At 53.8% G+C, this 17960-nt stretch overlaps 2 protein-coding genes across 2 annotated transcripts in view; both read right to left on the bottom strand.

Annotated features, from left to right (window-relative positions):
• Positions 1–13133, bottom strand: part of LOC308068641 (uncharacterized protein) — a 46287-nt gene extending 33154 nt beyond the window's left edge. Inside the window, exon 1 of the mRNA XM_080399581.1 lies at positions 47–13133. Within this exon, the coding sequence (XP_080255707.1) occupies positions 47–298 (252 nt within the window). The 5' untranslated portion in view covers positions 299–13133. The remainder of the gene's footprint in view (positions 1–46) is intronic.
• Positions 13134–15438: 2305 nt separating this feature from the next.
• SLX9 (SLX9 ribosome biogenesis factor) overlaps positions 15439–17960 on the bottom strand; it is a 56890-nt gene continuing 54368 nt past the window's right edge. Inside the window, exon 6 of the mRNA XM_080399579.1 lies at positions 15439–16050. Coding sequence (XP_080255705.1) covers positions 15924–16050 — 127 coding nt within the window. The 3' untranslated portion in view covers positions 15439–15923. The remainder of the gene's footprint in view (positions 16051–17960) is intronic.

Below are 17960 nucleotides of genomic sequence, written 5' to 3'. Positions count from 1 at the left end.
TGGACAGGTCCCGCGGGGCGCTCCCGCCGCCGCACCCGAACCTCACCTCTCCCGGCGCCGCGCCGCTGCCCGGGCCCCGCCGCCGCCGCCGCCGTTCCGCCATCCGCAGCTCCGGCCGAGCCGAGCGGCGGCCCCCGCTGCCGCCGCCGCCGCCGCCGACACCGGCTCCCGTGCGCGCCTGCGCGCGACCGGGGCGACCGGCCGCGCGCGTCCCCGCCGACGTGCAGGCCGCGCCTGGCCCGCCAGCGGCGCGAGCCCCGCGCGGGGCGGGGCCCGGGGGCAGCGCCGCCGTTCCCATTGGCGGGCCCCGGGCGCGGGCGCGGGCGGGGAACGGGCGCGCGCCCTGGCGGGCACGCGCGCTAGCACCGGTGGACGGCAGGCGGAGCGGGGCGGGGCCGGCGGCTTGGGGAGCCGGCGCTGATTGGGCAAGCCCGGCGGGAGGCGGGGCGAGAGGGGCCCGGTGGCGCAGAGCGGGCAGGGGCGGGGTGGGAGTGAGGGGCGTGGCTAGCGCCGGGTGGGGGCGTGGCCTGGGGCAGGGGCAGGAGGTGGGCCAGGGCCAGGGCCCGGGGGCCAGGCCAGGCCCCGCGCCGAGGCCTCGGGGTAAGCCGCCCCCCTGCGAGCCCAGGGTGCCTGTCTGTCCCCCAGCGCGGTGCTGCCTTCACCGGCGCAACCCGCGCCCCACCGGTGCCCTGCCGGCGGGTGGTCGTGGGCGAGGCCAGCAGGGCTAAACCAGGCCCGCTGCTGCCCAGCCAAGCCCTGTGCCAGGCCTCAGCAGGTAGGGGACAGCAGGGTGGCCCAGCTGGTTCTGCACAGTGTGCTGTGCTGGGTGCCCGCATCACCCTGTGCAGCGTGACGGGTGACAGGACCAGCCTCCACAGGGGTCAGTGCTGGGGGTGACTCCTTGGCCAGGCTGGGGCCACCCAGCATCCCCCACACAGCCTGGGCAGCCTACAGGGATAAAGCTGCCTTCCACTGAGCGCATGGGGATGGCTGCGAGTGAGATGCCCAAAACAAATGCTTTAAGGAAAGCAGAAAGCAAAATACAGGTTTAAGTCTTAAAGTGACTTTAGAACATGGAAAAGGATTTTGCGGTGTTAAGAGTCCTACTGGGACCCTATGTAACCTGCACGTGATGCCCAGCTTGCGGCAGCAGCTGTGGTTGAGGACACCCAGGTGCTGCTCAGAGACCTGCCAAGACATTCATGATTGCCAAGAGCATATAAGATGCTGCTGAGCTTCTCTCCCTTTCGCTTCATTTGCCTTTTAAACCCAAATGTCTTCATTCTATTTTTCAACAAAGTCACTTTTTGTCAAGAGGCACAGAAATACCAACGTTTGTTCAAAAGAGGAGTGAGGGGGAAAGAAAGAGTTTCCATGTTTAACCCCAGTCACTTGCAAGTGGCCTCGGAGCCAGCAGGGCCCAAGGACTCAGCCTCTGCATTTCTAAAATCATCTCAGATGCAGGGTCCGTGTCCGAGTGCATCCCACCATGCCAAGACAAGAAAGCCAAACAGTGTTTTCCAGCAAGCCATGAGTGATCTCCACTCAAACACCAGCAGCCAAGTTCATCAGTGCTTCTACTGTTTGTATCCCGTTGCTCATTATGTAAATTACAGTTTCAACCTCTCATAGTACAGGAGACCCAAAAACGTTTAAAAAATTACTTTAAAACCTGTCTCTTACATGGTCTGCCTGTGACAGCAGGCTTAGAGTTAAAGCATGTGGTCACTTGGCAAACAGGTTTTTGAGCAACGACTTGCATTTTGCTTTTGACATCTGCAGGTCTCAAACCAAGCAGCCCATGGGATGCAGTGGGACACAGCAGGATACAGAGCTGGCCTCACTTTTCCCAAGATTCACGGTTTTTGAGGTCTGCAGCCCAGTATTACTCCTCTCCCATGTCCTTCAGAACACTCCATCATGTCCCCAGATCTCATTCTTGGCCACCGCTGACCACATACATTGACTGGTCGAGCAGAAATCTTACTTCCCCGGCTTCCTGTCCCTTTGAGGTTACTGAATGAACACAAAAAGTTATTAGAAAAGCCATCAGCTTATTTAATTTGCCCTCGGGTAATATTTTTCCATCTAAGAAGCCAAGTTAAACATTATATACTGCAGCCTTTTTGCCTGGAGCGTGGTTTCCAGAGCCAAGCAATGGAGCAATCATCCATCACACATAGCGTGTGTGTGGGGAAGCAGACAAGCCCAGTCCCAGTTGCACATGATGGGGGATCTCAGGGTGCAAGTGGACCCATCCACAAAAGCATCAGCTGCCCAGAAGTGAAGGACGTGCTGGCAGATTCAACTGCACCACCATGAACACCCGTGCGAGCCCTGCAGCTCATTTCCTTTTCATGGTAAACAGGTAACAGCTGTTCTGCACTCGGGTATTTCTGGTGAGAAGAACAAGGTGTTAATTGTAAAGTCAGTGAAATGCAGAATATATGCTGGAAACATCTTCAGAAGCAGCTTCCTCCAGGGGAGCAATGGGACACGTGGCCATGGGGTGCACCAGTCCCTGGACTCCCTGCAATGAAACAGAGCAGAGCAAGGATACAGAGAGTACCAGACGTACTGTGGGGAGCTGGAGTGCTTCCCCCAGCCCACCTCCTTGCCAAAGCGGACCCAGGTTTCCCCACCCAACATAAAGTTTGACCATGGATGGAGACTAAAGCCCTGGCTGCTGTTGACACCAAGACACAAGCAGAATCACCAGCCTTTGCACAGTGGAGAAGAATACCCAGAACTGCAGCAGCCAATGCTGAAACCAAGGTGCTGTGAAGCCAGGTGGGACCTTGCCCACAGGGCCCCTCCTGGAAGACTAATCCTGATGTCCATCCTCCTGCAGCTGCCTGCCAGACCCACAGGTGACACCCAGCTTGCTGGCCACTAGAAAAAGAAACCGTTCATTAAAGTAATTAGGATCCAAAAGGAAGGGACATTTAAATAGATTATATTTAAAGGGGATATTTAAAGAAAAACACATGGTTTTCTAAGGTTTCGACTCATGGTCATGTTGGTGAGAAGAACCTCTGATGGCAAGTTCCTCTGGCATCTCCCGTCTGGCTTCACCCATGGGAACCCAGCCCTGTCCCATGGCAAGATGTGCCCAGACATTGCAGGAGCCTTATGTAGAGATCAATCAGACAAAAATGACAGGTGTTGCTGCATCAACCACCTTGGTATTATTCAAAGCTGGTGTGAAGAACTCGGTGTGCTTTCTCACCCATTTCTCTAGAGCGCTTGGGTGGTGGCATCCATATTGCCATGTTGCATCACGCTCCCTTCAGTGCCCAACGCGAGTTCCAGGTGCGGTGCCCAGCGGCTGCTCCACTCACATGTGGCTTCTTCCCTCTCTCCATTTGTTCTTAGCAGGGTAAGGATCCATACACACGTTCACAGGGAGGGAGAAAAGGACTGCCATGAAAGCCTGTGCTGGAAACAACAATCTATTTTTTATACCTCCTCCCTCGCGGAGACAATCCTCCTCCTCTGCCCTGCTTGGGAGCGGCAGCACCTGCGGGTGGGCAGCTCTTGGCTGGCAGAGCCTTTGCCTCCAGGAATGCCTGTCCACATTTCCTTATCGTATTTTATTTTCAGCTTGAGGATCTTAACACAAGCTACTACTTTTTCCCCACCCCCTTAGGATCAGCAGTGAAGCCAGCAAGAACAAAACCGTGTTCCTCAGTTCCACCTCTGTGTCACGGGCCAAAGCGGTTGTGTCCTGCCAGGATGTTGGGGAAACGACTGCTGGGACAGGAGCAGAGGGACAAGGCTGAGAATGAATTACCTTGAGTGGTACTGCTGATGGTGGTGAAGAGCACAGCACTCAGCAGAGCGAGTGCTCCCACCACTGGGCTGGAAGAGGCTGGGGAAGTGCTGGCCCCCAGGACAGCTGTTCCTCCCAAGGACATCTGGATGTAGCCCCCAGGACAGCCAGAAGCACACCTGAGGACATCCTCTTTAGTCCCTCTGGAGTCCAAGGGATAAAGGAGGGGGCACTCTGCCAGCTCCAGCCCTGTGTTGGAGAGAGGAAAGTCACTGCTGGGACCCCCACGAGGGCTCACGTTGGGCAAATGGTGCTACATCGAGGGTGGGGTGGGAGGCACGGCATGTCCCCAGGCTTGTCATCCTGCTCGGTGGCCAGCCTGATCGCACCATAGATCAACTTGGTTCCCTGCCCCTGCAGGACAAAAAGGGCTCTCTCCCTGCATAGCACCGGGCTTGCTGAGCTGCGCCACTGTAATACAATTGCTGATGCTTATGAGACACCACATTTTTTCCAAATAATTTGCTCTTTTTATTCCTAATTTTCATCCAAATCTTATTTTAGGGTTTTTATTTTGTTGGGTTTTTTGCTTGGTTTGTTTTCCGTAAACTTACTTTAATAAATGAATGGCTTTTCAACAATGGCTTTTTCATCAAAGTCCTGGGAAATTGGAAATACTTGGCTGTTGCTCGTAAAACTGAGCGCAGTGCATTTTGAACACCACAAGCCAAAAGCAGCTTTACTATTTCCATGCTCTGAAATGGTTTTCCATCCCAGGGCGGCTTGATTTGCAAGCTGGCCTTGCTCCTTGGGGTCCCTACACCCCAGGACACATCTCAGGCCTCAGTTAGCACTGGTGGGAGTGGGGCTGTGCCCGGCACAAGGCTTCTGCATGGGCTGGTGCTCCCCCAGCATTCTTCAGCCATGGCTAATTTGCCGGCCAGTGTCACTGGCGAGGCTTGTGAGCGCTGGAGGTCCCTGCGGGACATGGGGTTTCAAGAGCTGAGGTGACTGTGGGTTTGCCAGAGCCACAGATTTCAGAAATGGCCCATTCTTCCCAGAAGCGCTGCCTGTGATTTCAGGGAATTTTGTCTGGAAATCTTGCCTTGCTGCCATGTCTGACCATCAGCTGAAACCTCCTGCTGCTTTTTAATGGCTCTGTGTGCACACCCTGTCACGCACTGCCATCTTCTGCAGGCAACTTGCCCATGAGCTCTGAATTGGAGTGCAGAGTCCAAGGTGATGGACCACATCTCGGCATCCTGACGGCCTTCAGGGCAGGTGCTGAACAGCATCCCCGCGCACTGAGCCTGCCATCCTGGCACATAGCTCTTGCCATGCAGAGTTTCCATCCCACACCACCATGCTGGAGCCACATCTTGCACCAGGCATGCCGGTTCATCTGGACCTACTTTTAGAGTCCTTGCCCTCACCTGGTGGATGTGGCTGAAGCACTGCCTGGCCCATCACCGTGCCACCAACCCAACAGAAACTGGATCCCCAGAAAGCCCCAGCAGCAGATCCAAGCTTGGTAGTTTCCCCCGCTCTGTTGCCATACGATTCTCAGTGGAGCAGCAGCCAAGCCTGGGGAACCTGCTTCCAAAGTGATGCTGCGAAAGGAGGGAGGGATGTTTAACCCAAACCTTGCGGAGTGTGGCAAGCTTATGGAAGGACAGCAGCAGCCTCACCAGGGCGGCGGCTGCCTGCTGGAGGACACCTGGGAAGCACAGTTGCCTCCTCCAAGATTTAGCCGCTTGCTGACCGCAATCCTGCTTAGGAAGGAAACAGGGCTGGGGGAACCGCTGTGGTCTGCAGCTCCTCACCAGAGTGCCCCAGGCAGGTCACCCAGCTCCCTGCACCCCCACCATGTCCCACCCCTCCTGCCCAGGGCCCTGGGCACCCTGCAGATGAAGCGCCCACCTATTTGCCCGTCCATCCACCCATGTGGAGCCTGCCATGCTCCCAGACCCCTCCCCACTGCGGTGCTGACCCTTGCCCCACGCCTGGCGAGCTTGCAGGCATTAGCTGCCTATCTCTGAGCAGAGGTCACTACAGAGCATGTAATTTAACTCTCTCATAAAAATCATCACTGCCTCAATTATTCAGCACCCTCGCCCCACTGCCCAAGCTCATTGCTGATGTTTCCATGCAGTTGAGATATCAAATTGTATAATTGGCATTGGTTGCCAAGACCCAGCTCTGACTTTGTAACACCAGTGTGCCTGAATTCCTACCGCCTCATTTATACGTCACTGATTTTACACATATGCAGATGCCAGAACACAATATAGCTGCTTTGTAGATGGTCTGTAACATGAATTTCTGAGGCCAGCACATGATTCAATGCAGTCTGGCAGCTCCACTTGCAGTAACCTGCTTGTGCAGACCCTTGAGTACCAAGACGTGTACCTGTGCTTGCATGATGCCCTGCACTGGGTCTGCAGGCAGGATGGTGATGCCAGAGTGGCACGTGCCTATGAACACCCGGATCGGGTGCTGGCCGGTAGCCCAAGCAGAGTGCCCTGCCTGCTGTTGTCCAAGGGGAGAGCTGGCAGCAGGACGGCCCCAGGACCAACGGGCTCCCACACTGGGTTTGGGACAGGTCCCAGAGATGGGGACCTCCATCCCTGGGGGTTGGAGGAAGGGTGATGTCAGGCCAACACAACTTCATGCAAGCAGCAACGCTGCCATCTCCTTGCCCCACTGGTAGGGACCCCTCCTAGGGCCAGGGTGGAGGAAGGGCTGGCTCCAGCTTTCCCTCATCCTCTGTCTGAGCTCAGACCCCTGGGCTGAGTGGTGCCACCCACGGTAATATGTCCTCCAAGGGTCACAGTGGGCGGGCAGGACCAGAAGCCAAAGCGCAGGACTCCCTTGGGGTCAGTCTCAGCAGCATCCAGCTGTGAAGCAGGTTGTGACCCAACTTGCTCGGTGACCAACGCAAGGCCAATTTTTAAATCATGAGCATCTAGGGAAGTCCTGGTCCAAGCCCAGCTAGTTGCACCAGGAAGATCTGCACAAACCACCCTAAAGAGCAGGAACAGTGGATGCATGGAATAACATAACCCACAGGAAGCCAGGGGACAGAGGGGACACAGCTACTGGAAGTGTGTACACATGCATGAGGGAGATCAACTGATGGCAGCTGCTTGGACATCTACAGGCATTCAACAGGGTTACCCGCCAGCAGGTCTAAGGATGCCAAGGTGCAGCGGGATAAGGGGGAAGGTCTTTGCAGGGGTAAATTGCTGGTTACAAAGATAGGGAACGGAGGGTACAAGCAGCAGGTAGTTTTCATCAGGGAGCCACAGAGGGACCTGCAATGACAACTGCATTCTCCAACACAAATGGTCTGGAGAAGGAGAGCGCAGCGAGGTGGCACAGTTTGTTGCTGATACTCATATCAGGGAAGCAAAGACAAGGCTGAATGCAAAGAACTGCAGAAAGATTTTTCCAAGGCTGACTGAAGGGGCCCAAAAAGCAGAGGAGATGAAACGCAGTGTAGGCAGTTGCAGAGCAATGCACCGGGAGAATGTTACCACTCAGCTGCGAGGCCTTGGCACTGTGACAGATGGAGCTGACCTGTGGAGCTGTGCCAAGGAAAGATCAAAAAAATAAAAAAAGAAAAGTTAAAATTGAGAATTAGGAGGAGGAAAAATTGGAAGCAAGTTCCAGCAAGGGCTATTAGGTATAAGAACAACATCTCTGGCTCAAAAATCCCAAGACATGGACTGTAGGAGGTTGGAAAAATGTATGAAGAAGCATTGCTTGAGCCGGTTTGTCACTTACACAAGGTTGGTCACCATCAGCAACAGCATCCAGGGCTCACTCCAGCTCCCTGCAGCATCCCCTGCTTTGCTGAAGCAGCCTGCATTGCACACTATGCATTGCACAGAGCATCCCGAATGTTCACTTGTAGCTCGCCACCAACATCATTGCGGGCAGGGGGCCCCCTGAAGCAGCCCGAGCTCTGCCTTGACACAGAGGACCAAAAAGCAGGTGGAACATCAGCAGCTTTGTAAGAATTAAGTGCTCTTCCCACACTAATACCTCCCAGCTCCCATACCACTAGCAGTTTTGTGAGACAGGCAGTGGTTGTTCTACCAAGTGGAAGGTGTTTAGATTAACCTTCACGTTGGTGAGCAGTGATTAAACATATCCAGGACAGCTGTAAACGCACTCTGATTAAATGTATCCAAGACAGATGTAAACACAGTCACGTCGCCTTGGCCTGGTGCACCAACGCTGCTTCCAGCAAGGAGCCGCTGGCCACGTCTCTGGGCCGTGGAGCCGCTGATACACTCATAAACCCATCAAACAGTGTCCGGGCTTGCAGCCCTCGCAAGCCGCGGGGGGCATCAGTCTCCCCACTGGCCCGGTCCCAGTGCAAGGCTCTGAGCAGCCCCCTCCTCCCTGCCCAGCTGGCAGAGCCTGCGGAGAGCAGGGGGCCAGGGGCAGCAGCATCCCCCAAGGAAGCAGGTCTCCTTCTTGTCGCCACCCTCACACGTGTTGGCTTCTGTCCCTCAATACCTCAAATGGTGCCTGCTAAAGCTGGACAAACCACACATTTAAATACAGATCAAGCTCTCAGCCGTGAGAACCGTCTGTCCTCAGGGCCCCTTCTGCTGTCTGTCCGTCCATCCTCCCACGGTAGCTGAGTGTGGGACAAATGGGGTGCGTGTGCCAGGGTGGTTATCTCTTCCTCCATCTCCTTCCCTTGGGAGGATATCCTGGCATCATCTGCCTTCACCTACCCGGGCCCTGACATTTGCTCCCTTCCCAGCAGCTTCCTGCTTGGGACATTTCTTTGTCTCAGCTTCCTTTCCTACTTGTGCCACTGAAACCAAGGCAACTGTCCTGGGAGCATCAAGCGAACAAGGTGTCGCACACCACTTCTTGTGCTGCGAACATCCTCCACGGCAAACTGCCTCCCCCGCGCTCATCGAGCAGACCTGCCAGGTCGCCACGCCGGGCAGCAAACCCGCTACGGCAGCCTCAACACCACCAGAGACCTCACCACGTGGCTGTGGTTCCCACCAGCCGTGCTGACATCTTGCTTCTTGTCTCCTGGACCGTGGCCCGCTCGGTCGCAAAGGGAACCTGCACCAGGTTAAACTGCAGAAATCCTCACTTTATGAACACTGAGCGTGGGGTCTGGGTGCCACCGCCGCAGCCACCCACCCTCATTGCCCCAAGGCAGCACAGCAACCCCTTTGGTACCACCGGGGACAACCGTGGCTCCCCACCCGTGCAGGGATGAGCCACACTGAGCAGATAAAGGCAGACCTGTATGCTAAGGGGAGCAGTTTATGTACAAACCACAAGTTCAAACAGGGTCACCAACACACCCACCCCGTCTGGCATGGAACACCGATCATTAAAGCAGAGAGAAACCCTTAGACTATATTTTATGCATCCTACATGAAACTAAGGGATCTGGAAAATCCCGGAGCATTCGGATGCAAAAGTCTGAATCTTGACAACGCTCCTGGCAAAGCTCTGTGTTTTGTTTGCACTATGTAACAGCTTCTTCATAAGGAAACAATTGACTTGGTTAAGGAAAAAAGCCACCGCAAAAAGCCTCGCCCCGCTGTTCAGCTGATAGAGCTCCATCAGTGACGTTGCTCTTGATGCCAGTCCCAGTTTGGGTTGCTGAAGCTCCTGCACTCAGCGAGGAATCCGGACCAGGCAGAATGAAACCACAGAGCCGCATGTTGCGACTCCAGCTGCTCAGGCGCCAGGAAAGGACCGGCCTCAGGGAACTGAAGGCAACCATTTGTTTTTGCGTGTTTTTGGAAACACTTCCTTTAGCATATAATGCAGTTTTCTCCCATCTGTGTATCTTATCACCCTCAAATATTTTGTTTTTTAGCCACAAGTCTAACTTTGTTACGTCAATTTGTGCTTAGGAACTGTAACCTATTTCAACAAGCATTTTTTTCTTTTTTTTTCTTTTTTTTTTTTTTGTTTGTGGATAAAGCCAATGCTTTTTCACAGGCTCTGAGTGAGAAGCCCAGCCCTGACAACTGATACGCGGCACAACCAGTGGCCTGCCCAGCACTGTTCATACGCCCTCCCTTCACCACCATACATGATGCAGGGGAGACGTTCCGGGAGCTTCAAGAAACCCAAGGAGGAGTTGGGATTTGTAGGTCGGGCATCTGCACTGGGGCCAAGCTGCCCGTGTGCCAGGCCGGCTCCACAGGTGCCACCCTGCTTGGTGTTGCTTCCACCCTGGACTGCAGCTCTGCAGCTCTCAGGGGGGCAACGCCTGCCTTTCACAGAGAAAATAGCTAGATAGGATTAAATTACTCATCAGAATGAAAACACAAAGCCAGGTTTAACAACTCACACTAAAGTAGGACGTGGTTCAGAGCAGAATCAGCAGATGCCCAGATAATAATCATATTGGGAAGAGTTCGCATTGCAGGGCATGATTTTCCCTTGCAAGAAAATGGTAAGTATGGAGATAAGGGTGATCCAATTAACCAGGCTTTATGTGGATTTCCAAATGGCATGTGGCAATGCTCTTAAGCGCTTAAAGAATGCCCAAAAGCTCTTAAAGAAACTGAGCTGCCATGGGATAAGAGGTAGAGACCTCTTGGGATTAGTAACTGGTGAAAGGTCAGGAAGCAAAGAGCAGGAGCAGGACTGCATCTCTCAACAGAAGGAATGGGTGAGGCCCCCGAGGGTCCGACCCATCCTGCACCTCCCTGAGTGCTCTGGAAAAGGCCAGGACACAACAAGGTGACAACAACGTGTCCTGGCAGGACAGCCACCAAGGGAAATGAAGGCAACAGATAAAGGCTGTCACAAAAAGGCTATGGTAAAATCCATGCTTCAGGGCATTTGTGCTCCAGGGCAAAGGCTTGATCGGGTGATTCACCTCACCCCTCTCTTGTGCAACACCTGGATGAAAGGAGGAGTTGCTGCTGCCAATCTCATCTGCTTCCAAAACTACCAAGCAACTTAAATTCACATGCAGTTGTATCTGCTCAGGTTCCCTGCAGCTGCTCCTGCTACATCTGCAGGAACCCATCTCTGCTTGGCTTCAGATGGACCCGTGCTGTAGATAAAGGGCAAAAGAAACAGATGTGAGCATGCAGTGGCTTCGTAAAGCGTGGACAATGTAAGGATCAGGCAGGGTAGAGGGCATCTAGGGGGAGAAATAATGCCACGCAGGGAAAAGGCTCGCTGCACTTGCTGGAGCATGCAAGAGGGAGGAATGGCAGAAGGTCCCAAGTGCTGGGTCTCTGCTCTGCCAGCTACGCTCAGTTCTGCCCCTGTCCCATCAGGGGTGGAAGGAGCAGGAGTCACTACGGCTTGAACCCTCTGGAGCTCCCCGAGCACTGGGCCAGCCATGCTCCCTGCAGCAGGACTGCTGAGGACTGTCTTCATGGCTGGAGGGAGCCTGTTGTCTGGATCAGTCCCCAAGCTGAGCGCTGCAGCCCCCTCCCTGGCAAGCCGTGCTGGGCACAGCACGCAGGGCCTGGGGTGGAGGAAGGAAGTTCAGTGTTAAACTTGCTATTCAAAGGAAAAATCTGGCTTCCTCATGCCCCAGGATCTCCGTTTCCACGACTCCCCATACTCCCCAGGAAGCCAACGCGTACACAGTGGAGCTGGACGGGTGCTCCAGGTCACAGGGAGGCAACCAGGACCTGGGCTGCAGCAAGGACAGCCATGGTCAGGCTGAGTCACAGCCAGCCGGGTCCCAGACAGACGCTCCTGTGGGCTGGGGCATGACTCAGCTCACAGCCCAGCCCTGTTGAGGTTAGGATGAGGAATTCAGGTCTTTTTTTCTGAGCCGGAGGACATCTCATCCCCATACAGCAAACCTACAGATGCACCCCCAAACGACTCTGCAGAAGTTCAAGGCTTGACGTGCTTCTGGGGACAGACTGGCCAGTGGCTGTGGTGAAGACGTGCCAGGAGGGAGCCAGCCCAGGCGTGCCCTGGCCAGGGAGCAGAGAAGAGCAATGACCCTGCAGACCATACTCCCAGTATTGCCACTGGTCCTCACCAGCTGCCACTGACACACCAAATACTGGGTGAGGAGCACAGCTGAGGGCTGAAGTTGCATCACACCAGGGTATGACCCGGAGACTGCTGCCAGCTGGTGGAGAACCTGGGAGTCATCTCAAGGAGCCCCTGGCAGCCCCCCAGCTCCCAGCCAGCAGTAGGCACAAGCCACCTGAGAGCGTCCAGCAGACCACATAAAGGAAGGATGGCTGGGCTCACTCAGACAGCTCAGCCAGCGGGTGCCTCCCGGGGTGCAGACCAAGGTCTCGCTGCACGTTGGAGGCTGTTCCTGGGTCTGGCACAGGTGCAACATGTGTCAGAACTTGGGATCAAGCTCAGGAACCCACAGGATGAAGGTAGCTCTGCATGGCTGGCAAACAGCATCCCTGCCAGATGTCCAGCTCTTTCTCCTCAGCCACCCCAACAGAAGGCTTCGCTCCCATGACAGGTGATTACACTGCACAGATGAAAGGCAGGGTGATGGTCCGTTTTAGGGATCCAAGTGCAGACTGCTCATCCAGCCAGCATCCCCCTGGCAGAATCCTAGGATCTCTTCACCGGCTCAGCAAGACTCAGGAGAAAGCAAATTAATCTGTCATGTTCCCATTCCTCTCCTCCACAAATTAGTGTTGGCATGAAGGAGGCGGTGCCGACAGCAAGCCCTCCTGTCATCCAAGAGAAGGTACTACCAGTATCTACAAATGCCGTCCTGCCTATACCCTGCAGTGATGCTGCTGCCCCTGATTTCTCTACGCCAGCCCAATGCACCATCCCAGCGCGTTTACTGACAAAGCCAGTTTGACCAAAGCAGCATGGATTAGCCGTTTTTTGCAGTCCCTTACAGACTGTATTTACTGGGAAGGTTCAACTCCACCTGGGAAGCAGGAAGGGCAGCACTTCCAGGAATGAGTTCCCAGCCACAGGCCACCGGACAAGTTGCAGGCACAGCAAGAGGCTGCCAGCTTGGTGGAAAACCTAGGAGCAAAACTCCCAGGGTGCAAAACTTTTGACAAACCTGGGAGCTCCGCTGGGCTCACCCACCTGCCCCCAGCCACCACAGGCTTTCCCAGGCAGCCCCAGAGGCAGCCAGCTCCCTCCCACTGGTACCGGCAGCGCCGGCATGTGCCTCAGTGCCAGGGCTGGCAGGGGTTATGCTGGCAAAAGTCATCACACATGCTTAGCGCTACGAAAAAAACAAAAACCATGGGGCCAACACGGCTCATCATTTCAACTGGAGTGTAAGCAAAAGTCGTCTACCTGGCATTAAGTTGTATTTTCCACATGCAAAAGGGATGGGGGGACTCGCTCGCACAAGATCTGTACGGAAAACCTTCAAGGCCAGAAAAGGCAGAAGGCGGAAGGAAGGCGGAAGGAAGGCGGAAGGAAGGCGGAAGGAAGGCGGAGGGAGGCTATGTACTTGCACTAGGGACTTCCTTGGGTTAGACAAAGGGTCGGGGCCAGGTCCGTGTGACTCACCACGCTTTTCTGAGACCTGCTGCCAGCCTGATGCAACCCCTGCTGCAGCAGGAACAAAGCACAACGGCCCATCGCCGGTACCAGGGAGAAACATGGGAGCTGCAAGAGCTGCTATAAAAAAATATCCTTTTGCAACCTGTGAACTAAAGACACTACGCATGAGCTGCTAGTAGAGGAGAATCCCCTTCCACCCACCGCTTTGGGTGCTTTGTGTGTAGCAGAAAATATCTGCTGGTACCACCAGATGGACAGGATACTGAGGCTTCTGCTTTCAGACACGGTTCTGCGAGCAGCCTTCGAAGGCGAAATCACCAAAAAGAAAGAACACAGCTGGAAAAGTAGCCCCACATTTTTGCAGTCCCAAGTTTGCAGCGCATTCGCTACTTACTCACTTTTCCAAGTCTAGAGCTGCCGGGTCGGGCCCCCACCCTCCCCTCTGGCACAACTACTCCTTACAGCTTGGAAGCTATTTTTTCCCACCCTGCTATCTAAAAAAAAAAATTGGCGTGAAAGCTTTTATCATCCTGAAAACATGCCAACTGCGAAGGCGACTCTGTGTCTCAGACGCCTGTTTCCTGGCAGATTTTAAGTCCTTTGCTCAACTGCTAGCATGGCGGGGGCAGGAGATGCCTGCAGCAGCAGGCTGTGAACTGTCGTTTCAAACAATCATATGTTTAACTGCTGCTAAATACCCAGGAGACCAGCGTTTTCAAACAGCAGGCGAAGAGCTAGACATGCAGCCAAGTGGCGTTGGCCCATCCAAGGTAAAGAAAAGGTGTGAACGTGCTGCGGGGTGATGCCGCACGTGGAGACGAAGGGCCACCAGCACAGGTACAGCCGCCAGGCAGCGCTGGGTAGGGTCACCCGGCTCCGCACCTCTGCCAGGTCCGTCACCCCTTCGCTTCCCAGGTAATAAGGCTTCAGCTCTGTTGGCTCCCAGTAGTCTGAAGGGAAAGGATGGGACCCAACAACCAGGCTGAGTAGGGGAATGTAAACCACATTCAGAGCTTGAACTCCACGCTGGCCCAAAAGAAATACAATCAGATACCAGTAAGACAGCCAAGGAACCAGCCAGGAGGTGGGGAGACATTTCGAGCTGTTTGACCCCACCACAGCCCTCTGCTTTCCAGAGCCTGGGTCCCGCAGGGCATCACAGCACCCGCCAAACAGCACAGCGGTGTTCACCTCCCAGCACCGACTCCGGATCAGGAGAGAGGAGAGCCCTGCCACCCTCTGCCAGCCTGAGCAACAGGGTGGAGGATGGGACATAGCCAGCATCTCTCCGTGGCCTCTGCCAGCAGGACTCTCCTGCCAGGCCCTGGGGGAGGAGGGGTGGCATGGTGACATTCCTCTAACAACTAGCGGGATCAGCAACAGCGTCTGCACTGCCAGGGTTAAGAGGCAGGCATTAGAAAAACTGCCTTTGTTCAACAGTGCAAGCCTAGAGGGAGAAAGGAAAAAAAAGCATCTGTTACTAGTGATGCAAGAGACCGATATGATCAAGGTGCCTGCCTCTCCCGCTGCAGCTGGTTTTAGGCACAAACTTGGATACGAGTCAGCTGCAGCTTCCCTGTTTTGTCTGGGCATCAAAAAGTGAATTTCTTTCTTAAGGGTTTCAGATGCTTTGACCTGACATAGGCAAGCTGCTTTTCCAAGTTTAAGAAGCATCAGAATACTTCTTGTATGGTTCCAAAGACAGCACTGACATTTTAGGGTGTTAGACTGGGATCATCTCAGATAGGGAATGGCCCTGCCTTCAGCTGTCCCCATGAAAATTCACTGGAGTTTTGTGAAAATTGGTGTTTGGTAGAAGGAAAGGCCTCTCCCTGCCGCAGCGGTTCCCAAACCCAAACACGTAAATGACTGGCTGAAGTTCACAGTCTGCAGCCAGGACACATTTTGGGGATGCTTCCTATAGAGCAGGCCAAGCAGGGAACACAACACAGGCCCAAAGTGACCAGCGTCACCCACGGAAAGCACGCACTTCCAGGGTAGGAGGAAGGCAAGTCTGTGAGTTAGATGTGTTCTGCAATGAATTCACACGGCTTCTGTGGCACGCTGCAGCAGCACTCTAGTGGTTTACTGTACACATGGAAAAAACCACTGTCATTTTTCCAGTGATCGGAATAAACTCGTATTTCAATTAGTATTTACCAAAACAAGAGCCAGACAAATTCTGTACTCTCTGAAAATGTGTTTATTCCAAAGCTAAATTTCTCACATAAAACAATGTCTCTGAACAGCAGCGTTGGTCCTCACACAGATCAACAACAGCCTTCTGGGCTCCAGGGCTTGGGGTCTTGACCCATCTCAAGAGAAAATCTCAGAAAGGGGAGGGAAACAACAGCAGACAAGATAAATTGCCACTGCTCACAAGATGAGAAAAAGTGCCAAGGCACTTCGCACGGAGCTTGGTGTCTGCACAAAGATCTCACAGAACACCCTGCTCTCTGCAGGCTGCTTGCTAAGGAGCAGCTGCTACCGTCAGGAGAGAACTGCATTATTCCTGCAGACAGAAAACAGGACTGTTGGATTTAATAATCTGCTGAATTGCTTCCAAGGACTGAAGTGGCTGAGAGGTCATGTTAGCAATGTGCTCTTTTGCAGCCTGGAGCCCTCGCACCAGCTCCAGCACGCATGTTTGGTCCCAGCTGACACCCTAGAGGGGTTTACCTTCTTCCTCTTGCCTCAGCCTCTTGGAGAGATGCTCGCTGATGGCCATGAGCGGGTTGGCTCTGTACCTGGGATTGGTGATGACCTCATGAAACCGAGTCACCTCTTCTTCCCTGAGGAAAGAAAAACAACACACAAATGCTAAGTGCCTCGTGCAAAAGGAACTGAGCAGATAAGAACTCATAAAGCAGCGAGTTTCTGTACAGACAGAACAATGCTGGGTATAAACCTCAGAAAGAAAAAGTGCAAGACAGAAACCTAATTTACCGAAGGGCAAAGCTCAAATTGCTGCCAGCTTCATGGGAGCCAGAGACTTGATCTCATGCCACAGAGCCTGAAACAATCATGTTAGTGTCCAGCATCACTTGCAAATGTTTTTTTTAGAGCTTTTCCATAGTAAATCAGGAACAAGAGACTGTGAGTAGCTGGTAAATCACTAAGAATGAAAACTACTTCACACTGCACTAGCACAAAAGCAGATTCTGCTTTTGAGAGCCCATCTACCGACTCTTTTATTGCTCAGTGTAGAGGCTCGGCAATCCTATGTGCAGTACTAGTTAGACACCATGGGAGGAGCATGACAGAATTACCTCTGCATGCTCGGTCACAGCTGGTTGCTGTGGTAATGGTCTTGTCTTAAAAAGCAAGCAAGCAGGGAGGAACGAGAGAAAAACAGGAGTGTAAAAAAACCCCAGTGAGTTTTCACGTAAGTTGCATCTATTGCAGCCCCCCCATCTCCCTCAGACACACTCTCCACAGCCCACCCAGACACACATCTCCACGTTCTCAGTAGTTTCTGCGGATCAGCAGAGCACTCTCCAACTTGCAGCATGCAGCTAGCTCCCTCCCCAGTACAGCCCTTCCCTGCAATGCCAGCCCTGCCCCTGTCAGAGGAACAGAGGAGCCAAACCTGAAGCTTGGGTTGTGGCAGGTGGGGCAATAAGGTGAGGCTTAGGGAAGCTCCAGTCCTAACTATCATCTGGGAAAATAAACCTCAAGACCTTCCTCCAAACCTTGTCCCTCCCAAGAAGCACAGACTTCCCAGACCACTGTGGCAAGACACGCACCACTGCTCGGTGCAGCTGTACAGCTTTGGGCAGAGGAGAGGAGGGGGGCACGCAGGGGACCAGCAGCTCGCTGATACAGAAGGCTGTGGTGGAGGTACCTATTTGGATTTAGACCTGCATACAAGTGTTCCTCAAGCAGTGCTCCTCACCCATGAGTTCCAGCACAATGAGACACTCACTGGTGGCCCTCAGGGCCTGGCCTTCTGCAGTAAGCCAAGGAGGGACTCATCCAGAAAGGCAGAACTGAGCAAGAAAGGCATCCTGGCACCGACACCGGCCAGTTTCAGACACAGAAGGGTATTCACAGAGTGTGCTGGAGAGCAGTGCTGGGATCTGTAGCCTGACTGTTCTCCTGAACGTCAGTTTGAAGTTGAATGGCTCAGAACTGATGGAAATCCTGGAAACACGGATCACAGAAAGCAAACGCTGCCAGATCACAGTGCTTAGCTCCAGGAGAGCTGCGCTGAGGGGAAATGAAGTTCTTGATGCCTGGTGGCAGTACGAAAGAGGAGTAAGGACTTGCCAGACCAAGTCCAGGAAGCATTTAGTGCTTCGTTTTACAAGAAAAGGTTTGGCAGATGCCAGCGGACAGCTGTCATCATAAGGGATGTATGGCAAGTTAAGTTAGCATGCCAGAGGTGTTCTAACAGAACAGCTGTAGCTCCTGATGCTATAGCTCCTCAGCTACACAACTGCAGGAGGCTTTCCTGAAGGGATCAGCTAGAGCTCCAGGCGCCTGGCATCATAAGAGACTCAGCCACAGCTGGATGTTGCAGCTCCCACTCAGCAAGCTGAGACAAGGAACACACCACCTGGCTGATAACCACATTGTCCACGCTGCACAGATGAACACGGTACAGACATACTCACTTGGTACAGCCAGAAATGACAATCGTGGCCAGGAGGAAAAAGATGACAGCTGGTGTGGGTTTGTCCTGAAACCCCACAGGCCATAC

The sequence above is a fragment of the Falco punctatus genome (assembly GCF_963210335.1).
Source record: "Falco punctatus genome assembly, chromosome: 8".
Lineage (NCBI taxonomy): Eukaryota > Metazoa > Chordata > Aves > Falconiformes > Falconidae > Falco > Falco punctatus.
This window is presented reverse-complemented; position numbering and strand designations above follow the sequence as displayed.